General features: G+C 35.3%; 1 protein-coding gene across 2 annotated transcripts in view; it reads left to right on the top strand.

Moving 5' to 3' along the window:
• Epc2 (enhancer of polycomb homolog 2) overlaps window positions 1-24328 on the top strand; it is a 99890-nt gene that overhangs the window by 11064 nt on the left and 64498 nt on the right. For both annotated transcript variants that reach the window (XM_048345503.1, XM_048345502.1), the window contains exon 2: window positions 19401-19560. In XM_048345503.1, the coding sequence (XP_048201460.1) occupies window positions 19401-19560 (160 nt within the window). The remainder of the gene's footprint in view (window positions 1-19400; window positions 19561-24328) is intronic.

Raw genomic sequence — 24328 nt, 5'->3', positions numbered from 1 at the left:
TTGGGAGAATTTCTGTTGCCCTGCCAATCCCATTCTTGTTGCAATCTATCCCAGATACTTAGGCAGGCTACAGATCTTACTAACTTCATTGTAAAGGAGATACTACCACTGTTATTTTCATGTTTAATCTATTTTCTGATAGTTGTTTAAAATTGAAAAATAATAGACCTATATGATTTAAAGATATGCATTTAATAGCACAGTCATATATATACACAAAGTGTCTTTTCTCTTTGTGGAGGCAGCAGAATGTATATATGTGTTGCAGAAATATCTTTGGACAGATGCTTTTACTTGCTCATTTCGCAAGTAATATTTTACCATAATATTAATTTCTCAGTTTAGAGTCATAAAATCAGATTATTTTGATTTTAATTCTTTTTCCTTTAAAGTCTTTAACGAATTATACCTTTATATTTTGTCAGGACTTGGGTTCAAAATCAGGACCTCGTACCCATCTTACGTGCTTGGCTGGCACCCTACCACTTGAACTATGCCTCTTAGCCCTGCATCTTGCTGTTTGTTTTGGAGATAGAGCCTCAGGGACTTTTCTGCCCAGGCTGGCCTTGAATTGTGGTCCTCTAGATCTTAATCTCTTGAGTAGCTAGGAGTACAGATGTAAACCACCTGCTCTTAGCCCAATTTGTAGCTTCTGTTTAGCTATTTATAGTTTAGATAGAAAATCTTAGCCTGACATTCACACGTGTGAGTTTTGTTGTCAGTAAAACCATGCATAGAATTTTGCTTATATTCTTGTAAACATATAAAAATAAAATCAGGTTAACTATGACGTAAGTGACTTGGTATATTTTATCTAGCATATACTTTTGGACTCAAGGCCAATGAATAGGGTATATTTTTCAAGAAAGTTATCATGTTTCAGCCATGATGTTGGCAAGCCCTCAAACTTTCAGTAGTTTTTGTGATGCTTATTCAGCATTAACTTCTTGAACAGTCTACATGGACCATGTGTCAGTATTTTCTGAGTATCTCCTATTTTATGGTACAGTGAATGGCATATGGTAGCTGCTTACTAAATATTAACTATAAAGCAACACCTATATGTTTTTCACACAAGAAGAGTAACTGGTATTTATCTTTCGTCAGCTTGTAGTTTGGTAAGTGAGAGTGTGTGTGTGTGTGTGTGTGTGTGTGTGTGTGATATTTAACATGGACAGTAAAAATGCTGTGAATATATCACAAGCACATGATTTGAACTAGTACATTACTAGTAATGTACTAGTTCATAATACTATATATGGTTGAGCTGTAATATACTGAGTTAATTTTTACAAGTTAGTCGTAAAGTGATTTCTGTATGTCAGAATACCATGAGATTTTTTTTAAAAAATGATTTATTATTACTTTCATATGGAAATGTATGTGGTACTCAGTAGAAATTTTATAGGATTGAGGACAGACAGGGCCTGAAGTTCACACATATAATTCCAGCAACTTAGGCAGTGGAAATCAGAAGGCTAATGGTTAGAGGCCTAGCCTTAGTAAAAAGTTTACAAGATTTCCTCTAAACCAATAAAAATTTGGGCATTGGTGGTATATGCTAGCTTATTCCAACTAACTTGGGAGCCCATGAATAGGTTTAATGTCGTGGCTAGCTTAGGCAAAAAAAAAGTGAACCCTATTTGAAAAATAACTAAAGCAAATAGGGCTGGGGGCATGGCTCAAGTGGCAGAATGCGTACCAGGCTTGAGGCCCTGAGTTCAGACTCCAGCATGACCACCCCCGCCCCCCCCCAAAAAAGAAGATTGAGATAGTTTTTGGGGTTCAGTGTAAATTTAGTTAAAAATATAAGCAATCCTGGACTGGGAATGTGGCCTAGTGGTAAAGTCCTCACTTCGTATACATGAAGCCCTAGGTTCAGTTCCTCAGCACTACATATATAGAAAAAAAGTGGTGCTGTGGCTCAAGTGGTTGAGTGTTAGCCTTGAGCAAAAAGCCAGGAACAGTGCTCAGGCCCTGAGTTCAAGCCCCAGGACTGGCCAAAAAAAAGACACACACACACACACACACACACACACACACACACACACACACAAAATCAATCCTTATTAAGAACTAAGGAATTCAAAAACATATGAAGGATGTCATAAACAAACAATGCTGGGGCTGGGGATATGTCCTAGTGGCAAGAGTGCTTGCCTTGTATGCATGAGGCCCTGGGTTCAATTCCCCAGCACCACATATACAGAAAACGGCCAGAAGTGGCGCTGTGGCTCAAGTGGCAGAGTGCTAGCCTTGAGCAAAAAGAAGCCAGGGACAGTGCTCAGGCCCTGAGTCCAAGCCCCAGGACTGGCCAAAAAAAAAAAAAAAGAAAAGAAAAGAAACAATGCTACTTGGTTTTATACAAGTAATACTTTTTTTACTTACTTTGGTGTAAAGCACAGTAGCTGGTTTTCCTAAAGGTTTGGGAAAAGATTGTTTATCCATTGAATGTGCTGGGTTGGAAGGAGCTACCCTTCACCTTTTAGTTCAGCCACTTAACTGAATTATCAGGACTTCCAAAATGTCACCAAAGAAATATAAAAGAATTTAGGTCAGAGATTCTCAAATTCAGCAAGTATCCAAATCTTTTGTATGGTTTATGAGAACACAGATCTGAGGCTCATCCTATCGTCATGGTGTCTGATTAACTGGATCTAGTCTCAGACCTGAGACCTCGCATTTGTAAGAAGCTTCTGGGTGATGTTACTTGTCTTGGAATCCAACCTCTAGGTTATAAGGTAGGAGAGTGGTTGGTTCTTGGCCATATGAGAATAAATTAATAAAATTAATGTGTAGGTTTTATCCAAATTTCTAGTCAAATCACAATTAAATGGTGACTCCGATATAGAAGGTGATAAATCATCTCATACAGCATTGTGATGATCGTTATAGGTAGCAGAAAGGAATTTGTGTGTGTGTCCATAATTCATGCTTCTTTTTTTAGTATTTTAACATTCCCTTCAGGATTTTTTCTATATGCTCTAATTAGTTGATTTTCAGACTGTTTCAAGTGACTCATTATGTGTTTATGTGTAACTGAAATAAAGTACACTTGAATAGCCACATACGCACAGAAGAATACAGTTGATTTTCATCATTTGAGGTAGCTGTGGTTTACAAAGCTGCCAAGGACAGAGAAATATCGAGTAGTGACTGAGCCTCTGTTCCTACTGAAAAATATGGGATTGGGTTCTTGCAAATCTCTGTTCACAGCAGTTTTCATTAAATGGTGAATATATAAAGTTTATGTGTATTTCTGTTTTAAAATACCTTACTTAATATATAGTTAGTTCTTTGACATTGAACTCAGTCATTAGTACTGTAACTCATGTCTAAACAAAACTTACATATTAGGTTCTTTTGATATAAGGCACATCATAGCCTTACTGTGCTTAGAAACATTAGTCTGCACTACACTTGAGAGTCCCTTTAACAGTAAAATCATCTACAAAAGTACAAAAATGTGAAAAATAATGTCATGAAATAGAATGCAAGAAAGACATTTGTTTACAATATGAAATAAAACCTCATTCTCATCTTGTTTGACTTTAGTTGGGAACATTTGTGTAGGGTGACTCAAAAATTTCAGTTTTACACATATCCATGAATTATATCAAAAGTATATTAGTTGTAATTGTATTAATTTTAGTGTCACGTACTCAGGAAAATTCATAGCCCTGAGTGCCTACAGCAACAAATTGGAGAGATCTCAAACCAACAATGTAATGATGTACCTTAACCTTCTTGGAAAAGAGCCACAAGCCAAACCCCAATCCAGTAGATGGAAACAAATTAGAATTAAATGAATTAAAGTCCAAAAAAAAACACCAAAAACCGTAGAAAAAAACCAACAAAACAAAGAGTTGGTTTTTCAAAAAAAATTAACAAATTGACAGCCCCTTAGCAAATCTTACCAAAAAAGAGGAGAACATACCCAAATAAACAAAATGAGAGATGAGAATGGAAACGTATGACAGAAACAACCAAGGTTCAGAACATCATAAAGGCATACTTTGCAAACCTTTATGTAACACATTTGAGAATCTGGAAGAAATGGACAAATTTCTAGCAAATGTTGATATGTCCAAACTAAACCAAGAATATAGACCCATATCAAGTAGTGAAATAGAAATGGTAATAAGAGATCTCCCATCCAAGAAAAGCCCAGGACCAGGTGGATTCACAGCTGAATTCTGTAAGGCCTTTAAAGCAGAACTCACACCAATACTCTTCAAACTCGCCAATGAAGTTTCATTCTATGACTCATTCTATGAAGCCAGCACAACCCTCATCCCAAAACCAGACAGGGACTCATCAAAGAAAAAGAACTGTAGACCCATTTCTTTGATTGATGCAAAACTTCTCAACAAAATTCTGGCCACAATGCATCAAAAAAATTATACACTGTGATCAAACAGGATTAATTCCAGGCATGCAAAGCTGGTTCAGTATATGCAAGTCAATTAATATAATTCATCACAATAGAAGCAAGAACAAGAACCACATGATCATCTTACTAGATGCAGAAGAAAGCATTTGACAATATCCAACACCCCTTATGATGAAAGCTCTGGAGAAACTAGGAATTCATAGAACATTACTGAATATAATAAAGGCTGTGTATGACAAACCTAGAACTAGAATTATACTTAATGGCAATAAGTTAAAGCCATAAATCAGAAATGCGACAAGGATGCCCACTCTCTCCACTTCTCTTCAGTATAGTATTAGAATTCCTAGCTATAGCAATAAGGCAAGAGGCAAACAGAAAGGGATCCAAATAGGGAATGGTGAAGTAAATCTTGTATTTAAAGAACCCCATTACTCCCAAGTTACATGAGCAGATTGGAAACCAGGAAAATAATTCCTTTTATAATAGCTTCAAACAACAACAACTAGGGATTAACCAAAGAAGTGAAGGATCTCTATGATGAAAACTTTAAAAACCTGAAAAAGGAAATTAAAGCAGATCTAAGGAAGTGGAAAAACCTCCCATGCTTTTGGATTGGGAGGATTAACATCGTGAAAACAGCAATACTGCCAAAGGCAATATACAAATTCAATGCAATACCCATCAATATCCCAACATCATTTTTTAATGAAATGGAAGAAGCAACCCAAAAATTCATATGGGATAATAACCCCAAATAGCAAAAACAATCCTTAGCAGGAAGATCAGTGCTGGAGGAATATCAATAACAATCTTCAAACACTATTCCAAAGCTGTAGTAATAAAAACAGCTTGGTACTGGCACAAGAACAGGCCTGAGGACCAGTGAAGTAGAACTGAAGACTCAGAAATAAACCTGCAGACCACTGGATCATAGGGGAGTTCTATGTTTAGTTAAGGGAGCCAAAAAAAAAAAAAAAGATGGAAGAAAGACAACTCTTAAACAAACGGTGCTGACAGAATTGGCTAAACAACTGTAGAAAACTAAAGTTAGGTCCTTATATATCACCCTACACCAGAAGCAATTCCATATGGATCAAAGACCTCGGGGTAAAAGATACCCTGAAAATATTACAGGAAGGAATAAGAGAAACACTAGGGCTCCTTGGCACCAGTCAAAGCTTTCTTAATGAAGGCCTAGAAACACAACAAATCAAAGAAAGAATGGATAAGTGGGATTGCATTAAACTGGCAGAGCTTCTGCATGGCATAGGACATAGTTTGCAAGATAAATAGCCCATACATTGGGAAAAGATCTTCAACTAGCCATACCACAGACAAGGGCCTCATATCTAAAATATACATAGAGCTCAAAAATTAAACTCTTCCAAACAAATCCTCAAAGAAACAACCATCCCACTAACAAGTGGGCTAAAGACTTAAAGAGGCCAATAGACATGAAGAAATGCTCAACATCTCTGACTATAAAAGAAATGTAAATCAAAACAACATTGAGATTCCATCTTACCCCAATTAGAATGGCCATTATCAAGAAATCTAATAGCAACGTTTGCTGGCAGGGATGTGCCCCAAAGGCAACACTGCTACACTGTTGGTGGGAGTGTACACTTGTTCAACCACTGTGGAAAGCAGTATGGAGGTTCCTCAAAAGATTAAACATAGAGCTCCCCTACAAACAAGGCCTAAAACTACCAGCACAATTATGTTCATTGCAGTATTTTTTTTTAACCATAGCTAAGATATGGAACCAACCCAGGTGGCCCTAAGTAGATGAATAGATCAAGAAAATGTGTATGTAAACAGTGGAATTCTGTGCTTCCATCAGAGAGAATGCTCTCTCCCTATTCATAAGGAAATAGAAAGACAGGAAAAATCGTTAAGTGAAATAAGCCAGACCCAAAGAAATATAGTCTTCATGGGTTCCCTAATTATTAATATATGTCTAGAATAGCCCTAGCAGAGGATCACAATAAATAGCTATGTATGACCACATAAGATGACACTAATAGAAATAAACTCCAAGATATGGAAACGAGGTTTTTCTTTGTTGTTTTTAATGTGCTGTGTGAAGTTATTTCTTATGTTTTTTTTTTTCTTCCTTTGGTTTATTCCCTGTTGTCACTGTATTTGATTTTAGTACCTGCTGTCTATTGTATATATGTTTACCTGATTTGGGAACGGGAAGAGGAACAACAAAATGGTGAGACAAAGAGTGAATTAATGAAACAGAGATACTCTCAAGATACTATGTTGGAAATGAACTTTACAACTTGGGGGAGGGGAGATGAGGGAGGAGGTAACAATGATTGACAAGAAATGTACTTATTACCTTACGTATATAACTAATCCCTCTGTACATTACTCTTACAATGAAATGAAATTTTAAAAAATAAATATAAAACAAAATTTTAGTGTCATAAGATTTGGGCAGTAGGCAATATTTCTTTTTAAATTTTCCTTTTCCGTTTTGTTAAATATTTTTTGGTCATGTGCTATTAAATCGATTTAATGATTTACTAGTCATTCAACCTATAGTTTGAAAAACACTACCCTAATTAATTCAGCAACATGTGTAGTATATTTACTTCTGTGCAGTGACTTCTGATAGTTAAACTTACGTATTTATCAATTTTTCTTTGTTGTTGTTTTTTTTTTTTTTTCTGTTGGTTGTGGGGCTTGAACTCTGAGCCTAGGCACTGTCCCTCAGCTCTAAAGCTCAAGGCTAGTACTTTATCACTTAAGCCACAGTGCCACTTCAAGTTTTCTGGTTGTTAATTGGAGATAAGAGTCTCAGTGGCTTTCCAGTCCAGAGTTGGCTTTGAACCATGTTCTTCAGATCTCAGCCTCCTGAGTAGTTAGGATTTGCACACATGAGCCACCAGCTCCCAGCCTTAATATTTCTTTCTATATTTAGGAAACAGAAGATTTAATCAGTGAGGGGCAGGGGCTAGGTTCTTCCAGGTAGATAGTTTATATTTGTACCAGATCACTATTGTTGGTTTTCTTGTGGAGGTAGTACATGCGATGGTGAAGGTGACTAAAGACTAGAAACACAGCTAGTTAAGAATGCATTGGAAATGTGACTTACTAGCTGTGTGTTTTCAAAAACGATTGAAACAAAACCAGTTTGAACATCTTGTAGAATAAAGATCTTAAGTCTCATTTTGTGTCATGGTTTTAAAACTGAGCTCTCTGGTACCTAGAGGGACATATCTGCCAGAGAATAATCAATGCTGAAATAAATGACTGTGAGGCCTTATTACCATGGCGTAAATGATCTAGAGGAGGTTAAGAATAACATTTTAGCTGATAATGTAGATTAATTCTCATTGAATATGAATCATGAGGATGTTTTAAAAGGTTGAGTTTACACTGGTATGAAAAGCCAAATACTGATTGTTAGTTCTTATGTGGGACATGTCACTGAAGTGCTTAAAATATGTTGATTATAAGTAAGATTATTCCTTTAAGCACTAAAGCAAGTTTAGATATTGCTTATCTGTATTGCAATGGCTTTATGTTTAGAAACTGTGGTAAAATTCAGAGTAGTCTAAGTACTGTTAAGATATTAGCATAACATGGAAAATTACATGTTGTACAGAGTAGTAGTAAAGCAGTACAAAATGACCATTGGATATAGGCCCAGACACCAAAGCTTGCTTTGAAATAGTTAATTTCTCCAAGTTGGGAAAACAAAGCTTAAAAGTATCTAATTTTTCCCCTTTCTTCCTGTTTTTTTGAATACAAATGAAGTATACCATTATCTAAAATGCTTGGGGTCAGAATAATTTCAGAAGTAAGATTTTTAAGTTTTGGGATATATATATATATATATATCCCGCTATATATCTCCCGCTATATATCTCCCGATAAATATCTCCGGTAGTACAGTTGCTCTACCCTATAGATGTTTTCTTTTAATTTTTTTGGCCACGTCATAATTAATTTACATTTCCACCATTGTGCAGGGGTTCCCTTTACTCCATATATCCTTGCCAACTATTATCTTTTGTCTTTTTGATAGTAGCCATTCTAATGAGTAAAGTGATAACTCATTGTTGTTTTGAATTTACATTTTCCTGCTAATAGTGATGTTGGATATTTTTTTTTTCATATACTTGTTGACATTTTACTTTGAGAAATGCTTATTTAGGTCTGTTGCTCATTTTGTAATGATTTTTTTGGTCTTTTTGTTGTGTGTGTGTGTTTTTTTTTTTTTTTTTTTTTTGCTATTGAGTTAATTTGGAATTCGTTTTTCCTTTTCTATGTGCAGTTAACAACTATTTTCTCCCATTGTATATGTTGTCTCTACACTACTTTTTTTCGGTGTTGCATGAATTGTGTTGTCTGTTTTGGTTTTGTTTTCTTGTGCTTTTGGACCTTGTCCAAAAGTCTGTACCCATTCCAAAGTCCTGAAACTTTTTTTTTTTTTTGTTCGTTGTGGAGCTTCAACTGAGGCCCTAGATGCTGTCCCTGAGTTTGCTCAAGGCTAGCACTCTACCACTTTGAGCCATGGTTCCACTTCCAGTGTTTAGATACTTAATTGGAGATAAGAATTACATGGCCTTTGCTGGCTTTGAACCAAGATCCTCAGATCAGTTTCCTGCCTAGCTATGATTATAGGCATGAGCCATCAATGCTCAGCTCTTTATTTTCTCTATAGTTTCATAGTTTGAAGTTTTACAGTTAAATATTTGACTTATTTTGAGTTGATTTTTTCTAAAGTATGTCAAGAGAAGGGAGTCTAGTATCATTCTTCCATGTGCATACTTAATTTTCCCAGTATCATTTTTGGAATGTTTTTATCCATTATACAATCTTAGGACTTCTGTTAAAAAATCAGTCCACTGTAAATTTGTGTATATACTTCTATGCTGTCAATTCTGTTGTGTGTGTGTTTTGCCAATGCCATCTCGATTTGATTAGTGTAGATGTGTAGTATATTTTTAGTTTGATATAATGTTTCCTGCTTTTTCTTTTTGCTCTTGCCCAAGATTGCTGTGAAGTTTTGTGTTTTTGTTTGTTTTTTTATTGGTGGTATTTGGTTGGATATTGTGGGCCCACACAAATATTAGAATTTTTTCCTAGTTATATAATGAATGTCATTACCATGAATGCTTGTGTAGTATTGATATTTTAGCAATTTGACTCCTTGCATATTATTTTTCTTTCAATTTGGATGCTCACTGTTTCTCCTCTTTTCTTGTCTGGTTGCTTTGGCTAAGACTTATGTCACTAAGTTGGGTAAAAGTAAAAATGGACTCCCTGATTTGTTTCATATGTTAATGTGAACCTTTCAGCTTTCTGTATGATGATAGCTATTGGCCTATTATAGCCTTTACTGTCTTGAAGTTTATGCATTCTGTGCTTAATTTGTTCCATTTTATTATTAAGGATGGTGGTTTTTATTAGATGCCTTTTCTGGGTCTGTTGAGATGATTATATGGTATTTGTAATCTTCTGTTACTGATATATGGTGTTTATTGATTTCATGTTGAGCTGGAATTGTCCACTCATTGTGTGATTTTGGCTTCCGGATTAAGGATGTTCAAACTGTGCCCACTTCTCCATTGTAAGAGTATATGTGTTCCTCCCACTTTCATGGTACTAAGATTTGAATTCAGGACCTCATGCTTCTCCCACTTGGTTGTGCTACTGTATCACTCTTCCACTTGAGCCATGCCTTTAGCCCTATGTTCTCAATTTTGAAAAGTTCAGACTATATAGAAAAAGTATGAAGACAGATACTTTTTGCCCTTTCTCTGACTCTGTCTCTCTTTGTGTCTGTCTCTGTCTGTGTCTGTGTCTGTCTCTCTCTCTCTCTCTCTCTCTCTCTCTCTCTCTCTCTCTCTCTCTCTCTCTCTCTTTCTCTCTGCAGTACTGGGTTTTGAACTTGGGTCTTTGTGCATGCTAGGTAGGACTGCAGTGACATACTTCTGACCTTGCTTTTTAGTTTTAACCATTTTGAGATGCCCATGATAAATATTTTTGAGTTAGTATACATCTTCCTTTACTTTTCTTTGTATTTGTATATAAATAGAAGAGAGAGAATATTTGCTTCTCAGTTTGTTCCTTTTGATTGAAAATTTTGAGAAAAGATCTGTTTGGCTTAGTTTGACATCTTGTCAGTTATTGAAGTAGTCCTCTTCACTGTAGACTGGGACGTGGGTGGTGTTGGAGAATAACAGCTCACATTTGACTCATTGGTCTAAAAGGGAGTTTGGAAGGAAAGAAAAGTGGTTCTCAGAAAGAAGGGATTTTAAAGCATAGCTAGGTCACTAAAAACTTTTATGAGCCTGACATTGATTCTAATATTACTAATATAACTAGTATGAATTTATTATATAGTATTATATAGTATATTCTATATTGATGGCTGTTGACAAGAATTTGGGGACAATCCAGGCAAGAGCCATGCCCTCTTCCTATCTTTATCCTCCCTGACTCCCTTCCTAGCCCCCAGAAGCACAGCTAGTCCTGTTGATAACTATCCTTCCTGGAGGAGCCCTAAGGTGGAGTCCATTGTTGGGGCGGGGGGCGGGGGGTAGGGGGGGTGTTGCTAGAGCTGTCCCCGGTGCTGGAAGAGAAGACCAAGAAGATGGGAGCTGAGAGTTAGGAGACGAGAGGAGTCTGGCATTTGGGGAATCCAAGGGAAAAACTACAGAAAAGAGAACGGAATGTTGGGCAAGTTGAGAGGAAGGAAGAAGGTATTGATGGGGAAGGAAGTAGCAGTTCACAGAATGGGAGGTGCGGGGGTGGGGGCGGAGGTAGAACAGAGAGGAACAACGTGAAGGGGAAAACAGGTTGAGATGAATACTGAAAGAGAATTTTGAATTTGGTATGTTTTTTGGAGAAGGATCCAAGGAAAGCTATAGTTTTCTGGCATTTGCCGACATCCCCTTCTGTCCCTCTAGGCTGTTTGTGTGTATACATGCTAGGCAGGCTGCTGCTCTCACTTGGAAGCTCCTTGAAGACATGGATTCATTGATCAGGGTCCAACACTGGGTCTTGCTCATGCATTCATAGTAGGTGCTTCACAAAAACTCACGTGAAAAACCTGCAACCAGTGTAGACTTTGATTCCTTTGGTGGGAAGAAGAAACCCAGCTGTCAAGCTCTCCTTTGAGACAGACACTCGATTACTCCTTTCTTTGCTCTCCCTTCAAGTGAGTTCCTAGAGTGGAACTTGGTCTGATTGAATCAGGTGGAATAAAAAAAATAGAAAAATAATTTTGGGTCCTTTTAGAGTTTTTGGAATTGAAGTTAAGGTCCATCCCTCAGGTTATTAGTTACCTCAAGTTTTTCTAGGGCTTGTATGATTTGTTCTAATATACAAATTAGTCTCCATCCATCCATTCATCCATCCAGTGTTATAGATCAAACCCAGGGCATGCACATGTAAGACAAGTGCTCTACTACTGAGATGCATAGCTAGTGCCTAGAAACTGCTCCTTAAACTAGCTCCTATAAACTGCTCTTTAGATGTGTTGCTACCTTCATCATTTGGGCCTAACTTTGAATTGTGTTCCATTGAACGAAATATTTACTGTTTCAATCACATCATTTTTTATCGTTTGTTTGTTTCTATAATAAGACCAATCGGCCCTTCATTATTGGTCTGCTATTTCAGAGATTTTCTTGCTATTACTGCATTTTTTTTTCTATATGAACTTTAAGATCATTTTGTCTAAATCGAGAAAAGCTAGTTTAGTGGATTATGCCTGGGAGACAGAAATGGGGAGGGTTGCAGTTCCAGGCTAGCCCAGGCAAACAGTTGGCAAGACCCTACCTTAAAAACTAATGTATCTGGGTGGCGAACTTCAGTAATCTCAGCTATGCAAGGAAGTAAATAAATAGTATGATTGTGGTCCTGGGAAAAAGTATGAGACCCTGTCCCCAAAACAATTAAAATGGAAAGGGCTTGGAAAAAGGACTTAAGTGGTGGAGTGTCCACTTAGCAAATGTAAGATCCTGGGTTAAAACTCCAGGACAAGAAAAAAATTCAGGGAAGAATGCTACTTTTATTGGGATCCACCAAACATTTGTAACACAACTTATAGAGAACTAACACTTAATATGACTTGATTTCTTATCCGCAAACATGGTTTGCTCACTTGTTAAACTATACTGATTTATCTCTTAGAAAGTTTCTCATAAATTAATTTTTTAAATTTTTGTTAAGATTATATTTAGTTTTACCTTTTTAGTTGCTATTGTAAATGACACCTCAGTGTTGCCTATAACTTGTTGCTTGTATTTAGGAAAGCTGTTGGTGTCTTTGTTAATTTTCTATACTAATGTCTTTATGTAACTTTAATGAATTATTTAATTGGAGCTGTGTGGAGTGGCTTACACATATAATTCTAACTAAAGTGGTAGATGGAGATAGGATTGTAATTGGAGTTCATCCCTCAAAATCAGTGAAACCCTTTCTTAAAAACAATCCAAATATGTTGGTATATGCCTGTAATCTCAGCTGTAAGAGAAGTGTAGTTAGGAGGTATAAATAAGAGGATCACAGTCTTACACTGACCCCTTGCAAAAAGCTTGAAATTCTATCTGAAAATAACTAATAGGAAAAAAAGGAGCATGGGTCTAGTGATAAGAATATTAGCAACTACCAGGCCCTGAATTTGAACCCTAGTATCCCCCCCACCCCCAAGAAAAATTCAGTTGGATAAATGTTGATTCACACACACACACTTACACTCACATATATGTGTATATATACACACATACACTTGTGAAAGCTTTGCCTAGTAAGGATATTAAATATATCCTGTTCTCCATTTCCTCCACCTGCTTGGTCTTCAGATAGAAACTGATTTTTATGGTATAACTTAGAGGTTTATGTTTTCTAACAATTTATATAAATGGAATCTTATGTACTTTGGTTTGGCTTTTGCATTTGATTCAACATTTAATTGTTGTTTTTTTTTGGTGTTTTTTTTTGTTTTGGCCAGTCCTGGGCCTTGGACTCAGGGCCTGAGCACTGTCCCTGGCTTCTTCCCACTCAAGGCTAGCACTCCGCCACTTGAGCCACAGCGCCGCTTCTGGCCGTTTTCTGTATATGTGGTGCTGGGGAATCGAACCTAGGGCCTCGTGTATCCGAGGCAGGCACTCTTGCCACTAGGCTATATCCCCAGCCCAACATTTAATTGTTTTGAAGATCCATACACACCATAGTATATACATTATTCCTTTTGTTTAATACTGTTTTATTTTATGGCTATGTTACAGTATCCATTTACTTGTCAAGTGAGTTTCAGCTATTACAGACAAAAGCTGCTATGAGGACTTTTTAATTTTTTAATTTTTATTTTTGGTACTGCTCCTGGGGCTTGAACTTGGGGCCTGGGCACTGTCTTTGAGTTGTTTCTTTATTGAAAACTGATAACACTCCACCACTTGAACCATAGGTCCCCTTCTACCTTTTTGGTGATTTATTGGAGATAGGCGTTTTATGGCCTTTCCTACCCTGGTTGGCTTCTAACAGCCATCCTCAGATCGTAGCCTTCTCAGTAAGCAAGAGCCACCAGAACTTGGCTTTTTATACATTCATTTTTTATTTTTAAAGAGTAAATACCTAAGGACGAAATGGCTTCATTATATAGTAAACAAAACTTCTATATAATGGTAGTTTTATGAAAAGATTTGACTCTTAAGAAACTACCAAACTTTTCCAGAATGGTTCTACCAATAAAAGATAACTTGTTTTTGAGACATATATGTAGTTTAGAAACTTGATACTCGAGTGTTTGGTCTGCAGATTTGGTATAACTTGGGAGCTTATTAAAAATGCTGAAGTCAGGCCTCATCCAGGGTTATGGTATCTAAATGTTAATTACAAAAGTGTGTCTAGGTTGTTCATATGCCCTTTCAGTTTGAGTTTTGGTGATATCAGTATTCCTAATGTTTTGTTAACGTGTTACAACATACCTGAGATCTTTGACATGTTTTCTGTGAAAAGTCTCAATAGACAATAAAGTATTTGTGTTCTTGGCCATTTCAGATGTAGTGGTTTGGGAGAAATTGCTTTCAACCGCTTTCAAGTGTATTTTCATCAGCCTGTAGAGCACTGTAGACTGACAAAATGTATTTTCTTGTAAGAGATACTCATTTTCTTTTTATATAAGTTGCCCTTGAATAAACATTTGCTGATACTTTAATTTTTTTTAAAATTTGATACTAACATCAGATTAACGTAACAAAAGGATGGATTCATAAAATGAGTTTGAAAAGCATTTTTTTATAAGTCCTTCCACCTCTTGGAGAGTTTGAGAAGAATTTATTTTCTTTCTTTACATATCAACTTGGCTTGTTGCGAAGTTTGGATTTATTGATAAAATGTCTTTGCTAGTTTCAAGTGTTCAAATTCATTTCTTTATGAATCAGTCTGAGTAGATTATCTCTTAACATAGGCCCTTTAAAAAAAAGGCCCATTATTTCTAGTTATCCATCTAGTTTGTTAGTGTATAGTTGTCCACAGTAATCTCTTTTTTTAATTTTAATGGTGATGTACCAGAAGGGTTACAGTTACCTAAGTCAGGTAATGAGTAGTACATTTCATTTTGAACACTGTTACCCACTTCCACCTTTGATCTTGTTTTTTTTTTTCCCCTTAGTGTTAAAGAATTGTCAATTTTGATGATCTTTAAAACAAATCACAACTTTCAGTTTTGTCAGTTTTATTTTCTCTTTTTGCCTTTAATCGTAGTTCTTTTTCTAGCTCAGTATATGTAGTTAAATTGTTTAGAATTCTTGGTTTTGTGGACATTTGTCATTATAAACTTTCTACTGCTTTTCTTAAATTCCGTAAGTTCTGGCATGCTTTGTTTTCATTTTTATTTGCCTCACAATATTTTGAGTTTCCCTTTTGATGTCTTTATTTGTAGTTGAGAAATATTCTTAAGTTTTCTGATAGTTATTGAGTTATAAGATATTGAAATCTCTAGCTGTTGTTTTGGCTTTTGCTCTCATAGTTCACCTCCCTTTTAATTCTGTTCATGATTGTTTCCTTTGAGTGCACTGCTTGATATTCAGTGCATATATACTTATAGTTGTCATATCTTTGGTGATATAACATTTATTACTCTATAATGTCTTTGTTTTTTGATAGTTTTTTATCTTGAAATTTATTTCATTTGAAAGACATATGGCTGTTCCTATCTTCTTTTTGTTACTTTGTGTAGAATATCTTCTCCCATCTTTTTATTTACAAGCAATTTTATGTCCTGTGAAGTGAATCTCTATAGACAGCTTGGAGTTTGTAAGTTTTGTTGTTGTTGCTGTTGTTTACTTTTGTTTTAAAAAAATCTCTTCATTCTGTGTTTGGAAAGTTTGTTCTAGCTGCTCATTTGGTGTGGGGAGAGAGGAATGAGAAGATAGTACTGGGGTTTGAATTCAGGCCTTAACACTTACTTGATAGGCAGTCTACCACCTAGACCAGACTCCCAGCACTTTTTGCTTTCATTATTTTTTAAATAAAGACATACATTTATGTCTGGTCTGGGGCAAACCTCAGTCCTTGTATTTACACTTCCTGTGAAGCTGTGATGACAGAATTGTTTCACCACACTCAGCTTTTACTGGTTGAGTTGAGATCTTTTTTCCCCCAGGACAGTCATTGAAAAACGATCCCTTCAATAGCTGCCTCCTGAGTAGATGGAATTATAAGGGTGAGCTATGCCTGGCTCATTGATCTTATTTATTTGTAGTATCATTTCTTTCTAATTTTCTTTTTTTTTTTTTTTTAGGAAATATTTTGTTCATTATTTTGCTGTTGGAACTAGTTCGACTGTTAAAACCATCTAAAAACATGGCTTTCAGGCATACAGAAAAGCACCTTACTACCACTACTTTACATTTTGGATACCACTGTATTCAGAAAATACCAGTGAATGAAAATGATGCATCTGTTAGGGAATAATTATGAAAAATTTGTTGTAATTTCAGACAGTCATGCTTGGAAGAAGAGATTATAGTAAAGTGATGTTGATTAGTTGAAGAAGATGTTTGTCTAGCTCAGAAAATGAGTGTGTGTGTGTGTGTGTGTGTGTGTGTGTGTGTGTGTCCTGGACTCTGGGCTTGAGTGCTATCCATGACCTCTTTTGCTCAAGGTTAGCACTGTACCACTTGAGCCACACCTCCATTTCCAGCCTTTTCTTTTTGGTAGTTAATTGGAAATAAGAGTCTCGTGGACTTTGTTGCTTAGGCTGGCTTCAAATTGTTCTCCTCAGATCTTACCTTCCTGAGAAACTAGAATTAACAGGCCTGTGCCATCAGTACCCAGCCCACACAGCAGGGATTTTAAAGGAAATCACAAGGTTTCCCTTTTATTTCATGTATTCTATTCTATCCCTCTTCTCATTCTTCCTGCCCCATTCATGCACCCACCTATTATGTTTACTTTATTTCTCTGATAAAATTTATACTGCTTTATGGCACATTTACTTCAGTTTATATAGATCACATGTGTTCATTTCTACATTCTATGAATTTTTGTTCTTCCTACTGTTTTTTAAGATAGATACATATATGCACACCTATATATATATATATATATCTTTATCTATATTTGAACTTTTATTCCAAATGATATATATATATAGTATTCAAACTTCTCTATTCTCCCAGTCATGGGTATCCATATTGCATTAAAGCCCCCCCCCCAACAGATATTTTTCATTGTATATACCTTCCTACAAACCTGTGTGAGATTTTCTTGGGTTTATAATATATGAGACAGAAAGTGCCAGGTCATGGATTTTGCAAATTTGACTAAGTCTGACTTACTCTCCTGAATAGTAGCAATATATTCTGTATTTCCATAAGTCATGTATGCAGGAATTTGTATTTTCACATACATTGCTAGCATTTGTCATTATCATGATTTAGGATTTGTGCAGGGCTAATAGCTATACATTATCTAAGTTTAATTTTCATTTCTCCGTCCGATTACTAACTTTGAACATCTTTTTGCATTTTTATTAAGTGTTTAGGTGTTTTCATATGTAAATTGCCCTTTTATGTCTATTCCGTTTTCATTGGGGCTGTTGTCTTTTTATTGATTTACTGGAGTTTCTTACATATTGTAGGTATTAGTGACTTGTATATTTTAGACCTTGAAAATAACTTCTACTGTTTTGTCAGAAACATATTAACTATATTTATGGTGTTGTTAAATAGAATATTTATTAATTTTGGTATAATAAATTTTATTTTTGTTCTATTGTTTATACTTATAGAATTTTAAGAATATCTTTACTGCTCTTGTAGCAGAAATGTTTGTTTTTGTTAACTTGATGGTTTTACCTTATATATTTAAATAACTTTATCTGTAATCTGTTTTGACTATGAGCATTAAGTAGGATTATTTTTTAACACCTTGAGCAGTTTGGTGGTTGCTCATTAATTCTCTAATTCTGTCTTTATCCTGTCTTTTTTTGTTTGTTTGTTTGTTTGTTTGCTTTTTTTGCCAGTCCTAGGCCGTGAACTCAGGGCCTGAGCACTGTCCCTGGCTTCTTTTTTGCTCAAGGCTAGCACTCTGCCACTTGAGCCGCAGCGCCACTTCTGGCCATTTTCTGTATATGTGGTGCTGAGGAATCGAACCCAGGGCCTCATGTATAGGCAAGCACTCTTGCCACTAGGCCATATTCCCAGCCCTTTATCCTGTCTTAATTTACTATTTATACATGGTTTGTCTTGTTGCTTTCTTGTACATTTGTTTATATGAAAGGCAGCATAATTACTGGTTAGAAGCTTCAATTCCAGCTCAGAAATTTTTTTAGCCAAATAAGCTTGGGCTAGTTATTTAACTTCCCTTACCTCTGTTTCCGTATCTATTTCTCAGTTTTTTTTAAATCTGTAAAGTGTTTTAAATACTCTTATAGTATGAAATTCAATAAAGATTTCATTTATTCATGCATTTATTATGTAGCTTTTAGTATTGTCATTGTATCATTAGAGATATAAAAGTTAAGAAAATGAACAAAAATCATTGCCTGTTTGGACCTTTCTCTGGCTAGGAGATAAATGGACAATAAACAAATGAGAGTTTTTTTTAGAATGTCAGACATGGATAAGTAATAGGAGAAAAATGAAGTAGAGTAGAAGTGTAGGGTAAGGAGTACTCTTCTTGATGAGGAAGCTATGAATGGTCTTTCTAATAGATGAGATGAAGGAATTTCAAAAGCAAGCTATTTGTATACTTGGGAACAGAAAAGAGAAGCAGGATTGCTGGAGTAAATGATAAAGAGAAGAAAGTTATTGGGTATTATATCAATGAGTAATTTTAGCCTTTACACTAAATATGGTGGGGAATCTTTCAGGAGTGACATAATCTGATTTAACTTCCAAAAACTAAAACTGCTTTATTGGGAATAGGCCATAGTAAGTCAAGGGAAGAAGTAGAGTAAACATTTAGGATGTGATTGCAGCAAGTCTTAGAAATGATTTTTTAAAAATGACTAAGAGATAGGTATAGGAACTGTTTAATCTATATTTAAAAATATTTCCTGCCTTGGTTGTGAACATAATTTTGTCTTCCTTTGAATTATTCAGAGTTTTCTACTAGTAAGACTTCAAAAATATAAGTACAGAAGATACTGAAGATACAAAGTAGTACAAATTTTTTTCTTGTGATTTCATGTATTTTCCTAACCTGGTAGTGGTGACAGATATTTCAATTAATTTAGCAAATAAAGGATCATATTTCTTCTAAGTATGCATATGCATATATTTGGCTTTAATTTTTTTTACTTATCAAAATTACAATAATATATTTATGATATAGTATGAGGCATAGGTATTTTGGGGGAGAACATAGACAGTATTTTCTGTTGGTTTGCAGAAAAGAAACTTTATGACTGAACAAAACAGCTATGTATAGTTGATTGTTGTAATTACTAAACAAATAACTTTTAAATATAATTATGCTTGAATTAATCTTACCAAACAATTTATGTTGCCTACTTTACATTTTCCAGGAACATCATTTACAGCGAGCTATTTCGGCACAGCAAGTATTTAGAGAGAAAAAAGAAAGCATGGTCATTCCTGTTCCTGAGGCAGAGAGCAACGTCAACTATTACAATCGCTTGTACAAAGGAGAGTTTAAACAGCCTAAGCAGTTCATTCATATTCAGCGTAAGTTGGTTAATTCATTGTTTTTATTTAAAGTATCAACCAATGAAACTAATTTTTGCCCAGAATTAAAAATGTTTTTCATTCATGCACACTAATTAATAGAAATTTAAATGGAATTAAAGGCTCGGTTGTAGCACATACCTGTAATCCTCACTACTCATGTGGGGGTAGGTCAGAGATCAGGAGGATCATAATTTGAGGCCTAGCCCAGGCAATATGTTAGGAGAGCACACAATTCAACCAAAAGTCAAGAGCTGGAATCAGAAATCGAGAAAATCTATATGAGTCCAGCCAAGGCAAAATGTTACAAAGATACCCCTTACATACACACGCCTCAACTAACAAGTCAGATGTGTGTAGTGCATGCCACTAGTCCCAGTCATGCCGAGAAATGGACAGGCGAATTGAGGTACCAGTCTAGTCCAAGAGAAAAATCAACTATCTGATAAACAACTAAAAACAGGCTGGAGGTGTGGTGTGGCTCAAGTGGTAGGTAGAGCACCAGCCCAGCAAACATAAGGCCCTGAGTTTAAGCACTAATACCACCACAAAACAAAACATGAGATTACAGATTTTTGAAGGTTATTTTGAGTTTTAGTAGCATTTTTAACATTTAATATTCATATAGTATATAATTTTATGTAGCACTTGTACTTTACTATGCAGCTAAAAGGTAGTTATTTATTTATAAATACATCTCATACCCAAATGTATTTTTAAAGGCCCAGTGCTTTTAGGTTATAGGTTATAGGTTATGCCACTAGGCCATACCCTCAGCCCAATAGCTACACCAGATTTGCTTTTTTTTTTGCCAGTCCTGGGCCTTGGACTCAGAGCCTGAGCACTGTCCCTGGCTTTTTCTTTTTGCTCAAGGCTAGCACTCTGCCACTTGAGCCACAGTGCCACTTCTGGCCGTTTTCTATATATGTGGTGCTGAGGTATCGAACCCAGGGCTTCATGTATACAAGGCAAGGTCTCTTGCCACTAGGCCATATTCCCAGCCCAGGCCCAGTGGTTATAATGCTCAAGAGTTAGCATTGTTTTATCTGAAATTTTACAGATTTGATTCTGTATAGAATCTCATTTTTATAAATTCCTATCCAATTTTGCCCTCTTGAAATTGTTTTCCTCCCAGTGTTGCTACTTAAACAATTACCGTCTCTAGCCTTAAAGCAAATTCAGTAATCTCCTTAAGTGTAACTTTTTTTCCTGTATTGGAGTTTCAACTCCGAGCTTCACGTTTGCCAGACAGGTGCTCTACTACTGAACCATATACCTTTAGCCCCAGTTGTAGTCTTTACTACTCTATTTCCTATCTTACTCTTCTAGTCTTTCCCACAGTCTACAGATCAAATTATGTTCTTGATTAAAACCCTTCAATTCTTTATTGTCTGTTGTAGGAGCTTTCACCTGAACCTGCATACAAATACTAGTGTCTACTACCAACCAGCCACAGACCTGCTCAAAGTTTAATTTTTGAAAAATTATTTTTTCTCTTTCTTCTATCTAAGGGCAACTTAGAAGTACAGAGTTCATTATTGTTTGGCTGGTTTCTTTATTTTGCTTTAAAGGTGTATCTTAATGCAGAACTAAACATTAAGCTTTTTTCTCCCTTTCTTATACGTATAGTAATGATACATCATGTAACTGATGGCACTTTAGATTTGATAGAATTGAATAATAAATTTTTCTAGTAAAGATATTTAATATTCTCTGTAATTTGTTTTCTGTTGCTCTTCCTCTCCCTCTGTGTCATGGACTACTGAAATTGATCTTATTTTCTGTGGTGTTTCATACTTTTTGCATCTTAAAAGCAAGGAAATATTTAAATGTTTTTCCCCCTTCCTATAGCTCATTTAAAACCTAACTCCCTTAAGACATTTTACTGACATTTTTTTTCTCCCTCTCTTTTTTTGCTTAATAGATGATGTTGTTCCTACCACTCTCAGAGGGTTTACCACATTTTAATAGAATTATTTGTAACTGTTCTCTACTGTGAGCCTCTTGAGGGCAGGGACTGTATTTTTCTTTTGTGTCCTCAGAGCAAGTTGTTTGATTTATAGATAACTGATACATTTGTTGATTTATTAATTTTCTTTTTCTGGGGCTTGAACTCAGGGCCTGAATGTTGTTTCCTTTGCTCAAGGCTAGCATTCTACTTTCAGCTTTTTTGGTAGTTTATTGGAGAATCTTACAGGCTTTCCTGCCCAGGCTGGCTTTGAACTGTAGTACTCAAATCTCAGTGTAGCTTGGATTACACATGTGACTCGTTGGTACATGGCTTATTGAGTTGCTTTTAAATAGCCATAAAAGGTCTTTTGTGGTAGAGTCATTTTCCAGTGATTTCTCTGAAGCATTCAAGAGAAACATGCTTATGGACATTTAAAGTTTTTCTTTGTTTTGATTTTTGTATTTCTTTATCTTATTGAAATTGCCTTGACTTTTCTGTCAGTAAGGAAGGAGACAGCTGTTCAGTTTGACCTTTAAGTATTTCTCTTAAGCCAAAATATCACTTGTTTCATATTTTAATAAGAATAGAACTAAATTCTAATAAGAGTAGTTCCATTTGTACATACCATTCCAGTAAACCAAGAACCAAAAATTGTAACTCATGTAGGTTAGACTCATTGGATTCAATAAACATCTTGTTTGATGTTTTAATTTCATATAATTCCTGTTATAAAATGGGATAAAATAGTAGAGAATTATCTTAACTTTTTTCTTTCAGTCAGTATATACTATACAGCATATTTTATACTATATCAAATTAAATAAAAATTTTATTCTACCTTTTCTACTTATATCTCAAATTTTATATTTCAGGTTATTTATATTTTAAGTTTTTACATGTTATTTTAAGGTTTCTATCAAGTTGATAATCCACAATTTGATGACATATTCCTATCATTTGTGAGATTTTTTTCACTGTTTTTAAATTCATGTTTTGTTTTTTTAATGAAATTCTTAAATTTTTTAATATGTTCTTTTAAAAAAAACACAGCATTTTGTTGTTCTTATTTAAGTGTTGTACACAGGGGTAACTATTTCATAAGTCAGGTAATGAGTACAATTATTTATGGATAATGTTACCCCTCCTTTCAGTTTCCCTTCCTGTCATCATCTACAAGTTGCCCAGGATCATAATTCCTTAAATATGAAGAATTTTAGAAAATTTCTCTCAAGTTTTACTGTTTTAATGAAAAATGTATATTTTTATATTTTCAGTATTTAAAAAAAAAGGATGGGTTGGGAATGTGGATTAGTGGTAGAGTGCTTGCCTAGTATGCATGAAGCCCTGGGTTCAATTCCTCAGTACCACATAACAGAAAAAAAGCCCACAATAGCACTGTTTAGTTCAAGTGGTAGAGTGCTAGCTTTGAGCAAATTACTTGATATGAAGCTGTCTATAAGACAACATTTTTATTCATTCACTGAAATACTATCTTGAGTTCCTAAAAGGCATTATCATTATGGAGGATGTCTTTTTATTCTTATAAACTTCACACATCACTACTCACTTCTAGTATCATCCATTTTAGCCTCTTCTAAAGGATATAATAACCATGAGGTTTTTTTAACAAAATACCTGATGAAGTTCCTACACAATTTCATGCAAAGCAATTTTTATTTTTTGCCAAGCATAGTGCTTTGTGGGAGATTTAGGAATCAATAACTGCCACACAGCTCTTTCCCAAGTAGAGTGTCCCTCTGTTAAGATTATGCAATGATCTTCAATGACAGTGCCTGGAGCAAGACTGAAGGTACTAAAAACTACTTTTCAACTCTGTTCAGATAGCTCCTGTAGCTGTCCTGGCTGATCTTATTTTGCATATCTTCTTAGTGTGTTCAAGTGTATATGTACATGTATATTGGAATGAGAACATTTTTTTCTTTAAAGAGCTGACCTATATTGTCGCACAGATTACTCTCTTTAATGGCTTTGATTTGCACAACTTAAAAAGTTTTTTTAAATGGAACTTGGGCTTTTATTAATACCAAAATTCTCCTTTCTATAGTATGCCTCACTACTCTACACAATAAAATGTGAAATGCTTTTTCTTATTAGTTTTATGGGACCCCTTTTACTTCGTTTTTCCATTTGCCTCTCCATGTAGTGCTCTTCCATTCATTAGCCTCTTACCAGGCCAAAGGAGTAAAGTATGCTGTACCAGTTGTGTGCATTGTCTTCTCTATCAACAAGCAATTTACCCTTTCCTCCCCCCAAAAGAGTCCTGTATCCTTTAAGGTAATGAATTTCTCTGTGTTTACTGTGAATCACTATTTGCAACTTACAGTGATGAGCCATGCCTCATAGTTTTTTTTTGTTTTGTTTTGTTTTTTGCCAGTCCTGGAGCTTAAACTTTGTGTCTGGGTGCTGTCCCTGAACTCCTTTTGCTCTACCATTTGAGCCACAGCACCACTTCCAGTTTTTCTGTGATTAATTGGAGATAAGAGTCTCATGGACTTTCCGTGACTTTGAAAGATGATTCCCATATCTCAGGCTCCTGAGTAGCTAGGATTACAGTGTGACCCACCAGCACCTTGCTGGGACTTGATATCTTAATAATATGAATCTGAAATAATCTTTTTCTAAATTTAAATAGTTATTTCTTTCAGACCTTTGCAGTTTTCCTAATATAGATCATATATATGTATATTACTATATATTATTTATGCTAGTTTCTTTCTTTGGTGTAAGTAGTAAATAATACTGTGTTTTTAATTTTTAAGTTCTAAATGTTCACATTGGTCTGTGTTTATTCAATTG

The sequence above is a fragment of the Perognathus longimembris genome, chromosome 4, assembly GCF_023159225.1.
Source record: "Perognathus longimembris pacificus isolate PPM17 chromosome 4, ASM2315922v1, whole genome shotgun sequence".
In the NCBI taxonomy this organism is placed as follows: domain Eukaryota; kingdom Metazoa; phylum Chordata; class Mammalia; order Rodentia; family Heteromyidae; genus Perognathus; species Perognathus longimembris.
The sequence above is the reverse complement of the archived record's forward strand: the minus strand, read 5'-3'. Positions and strand labels throughout refer to the sequence as shown.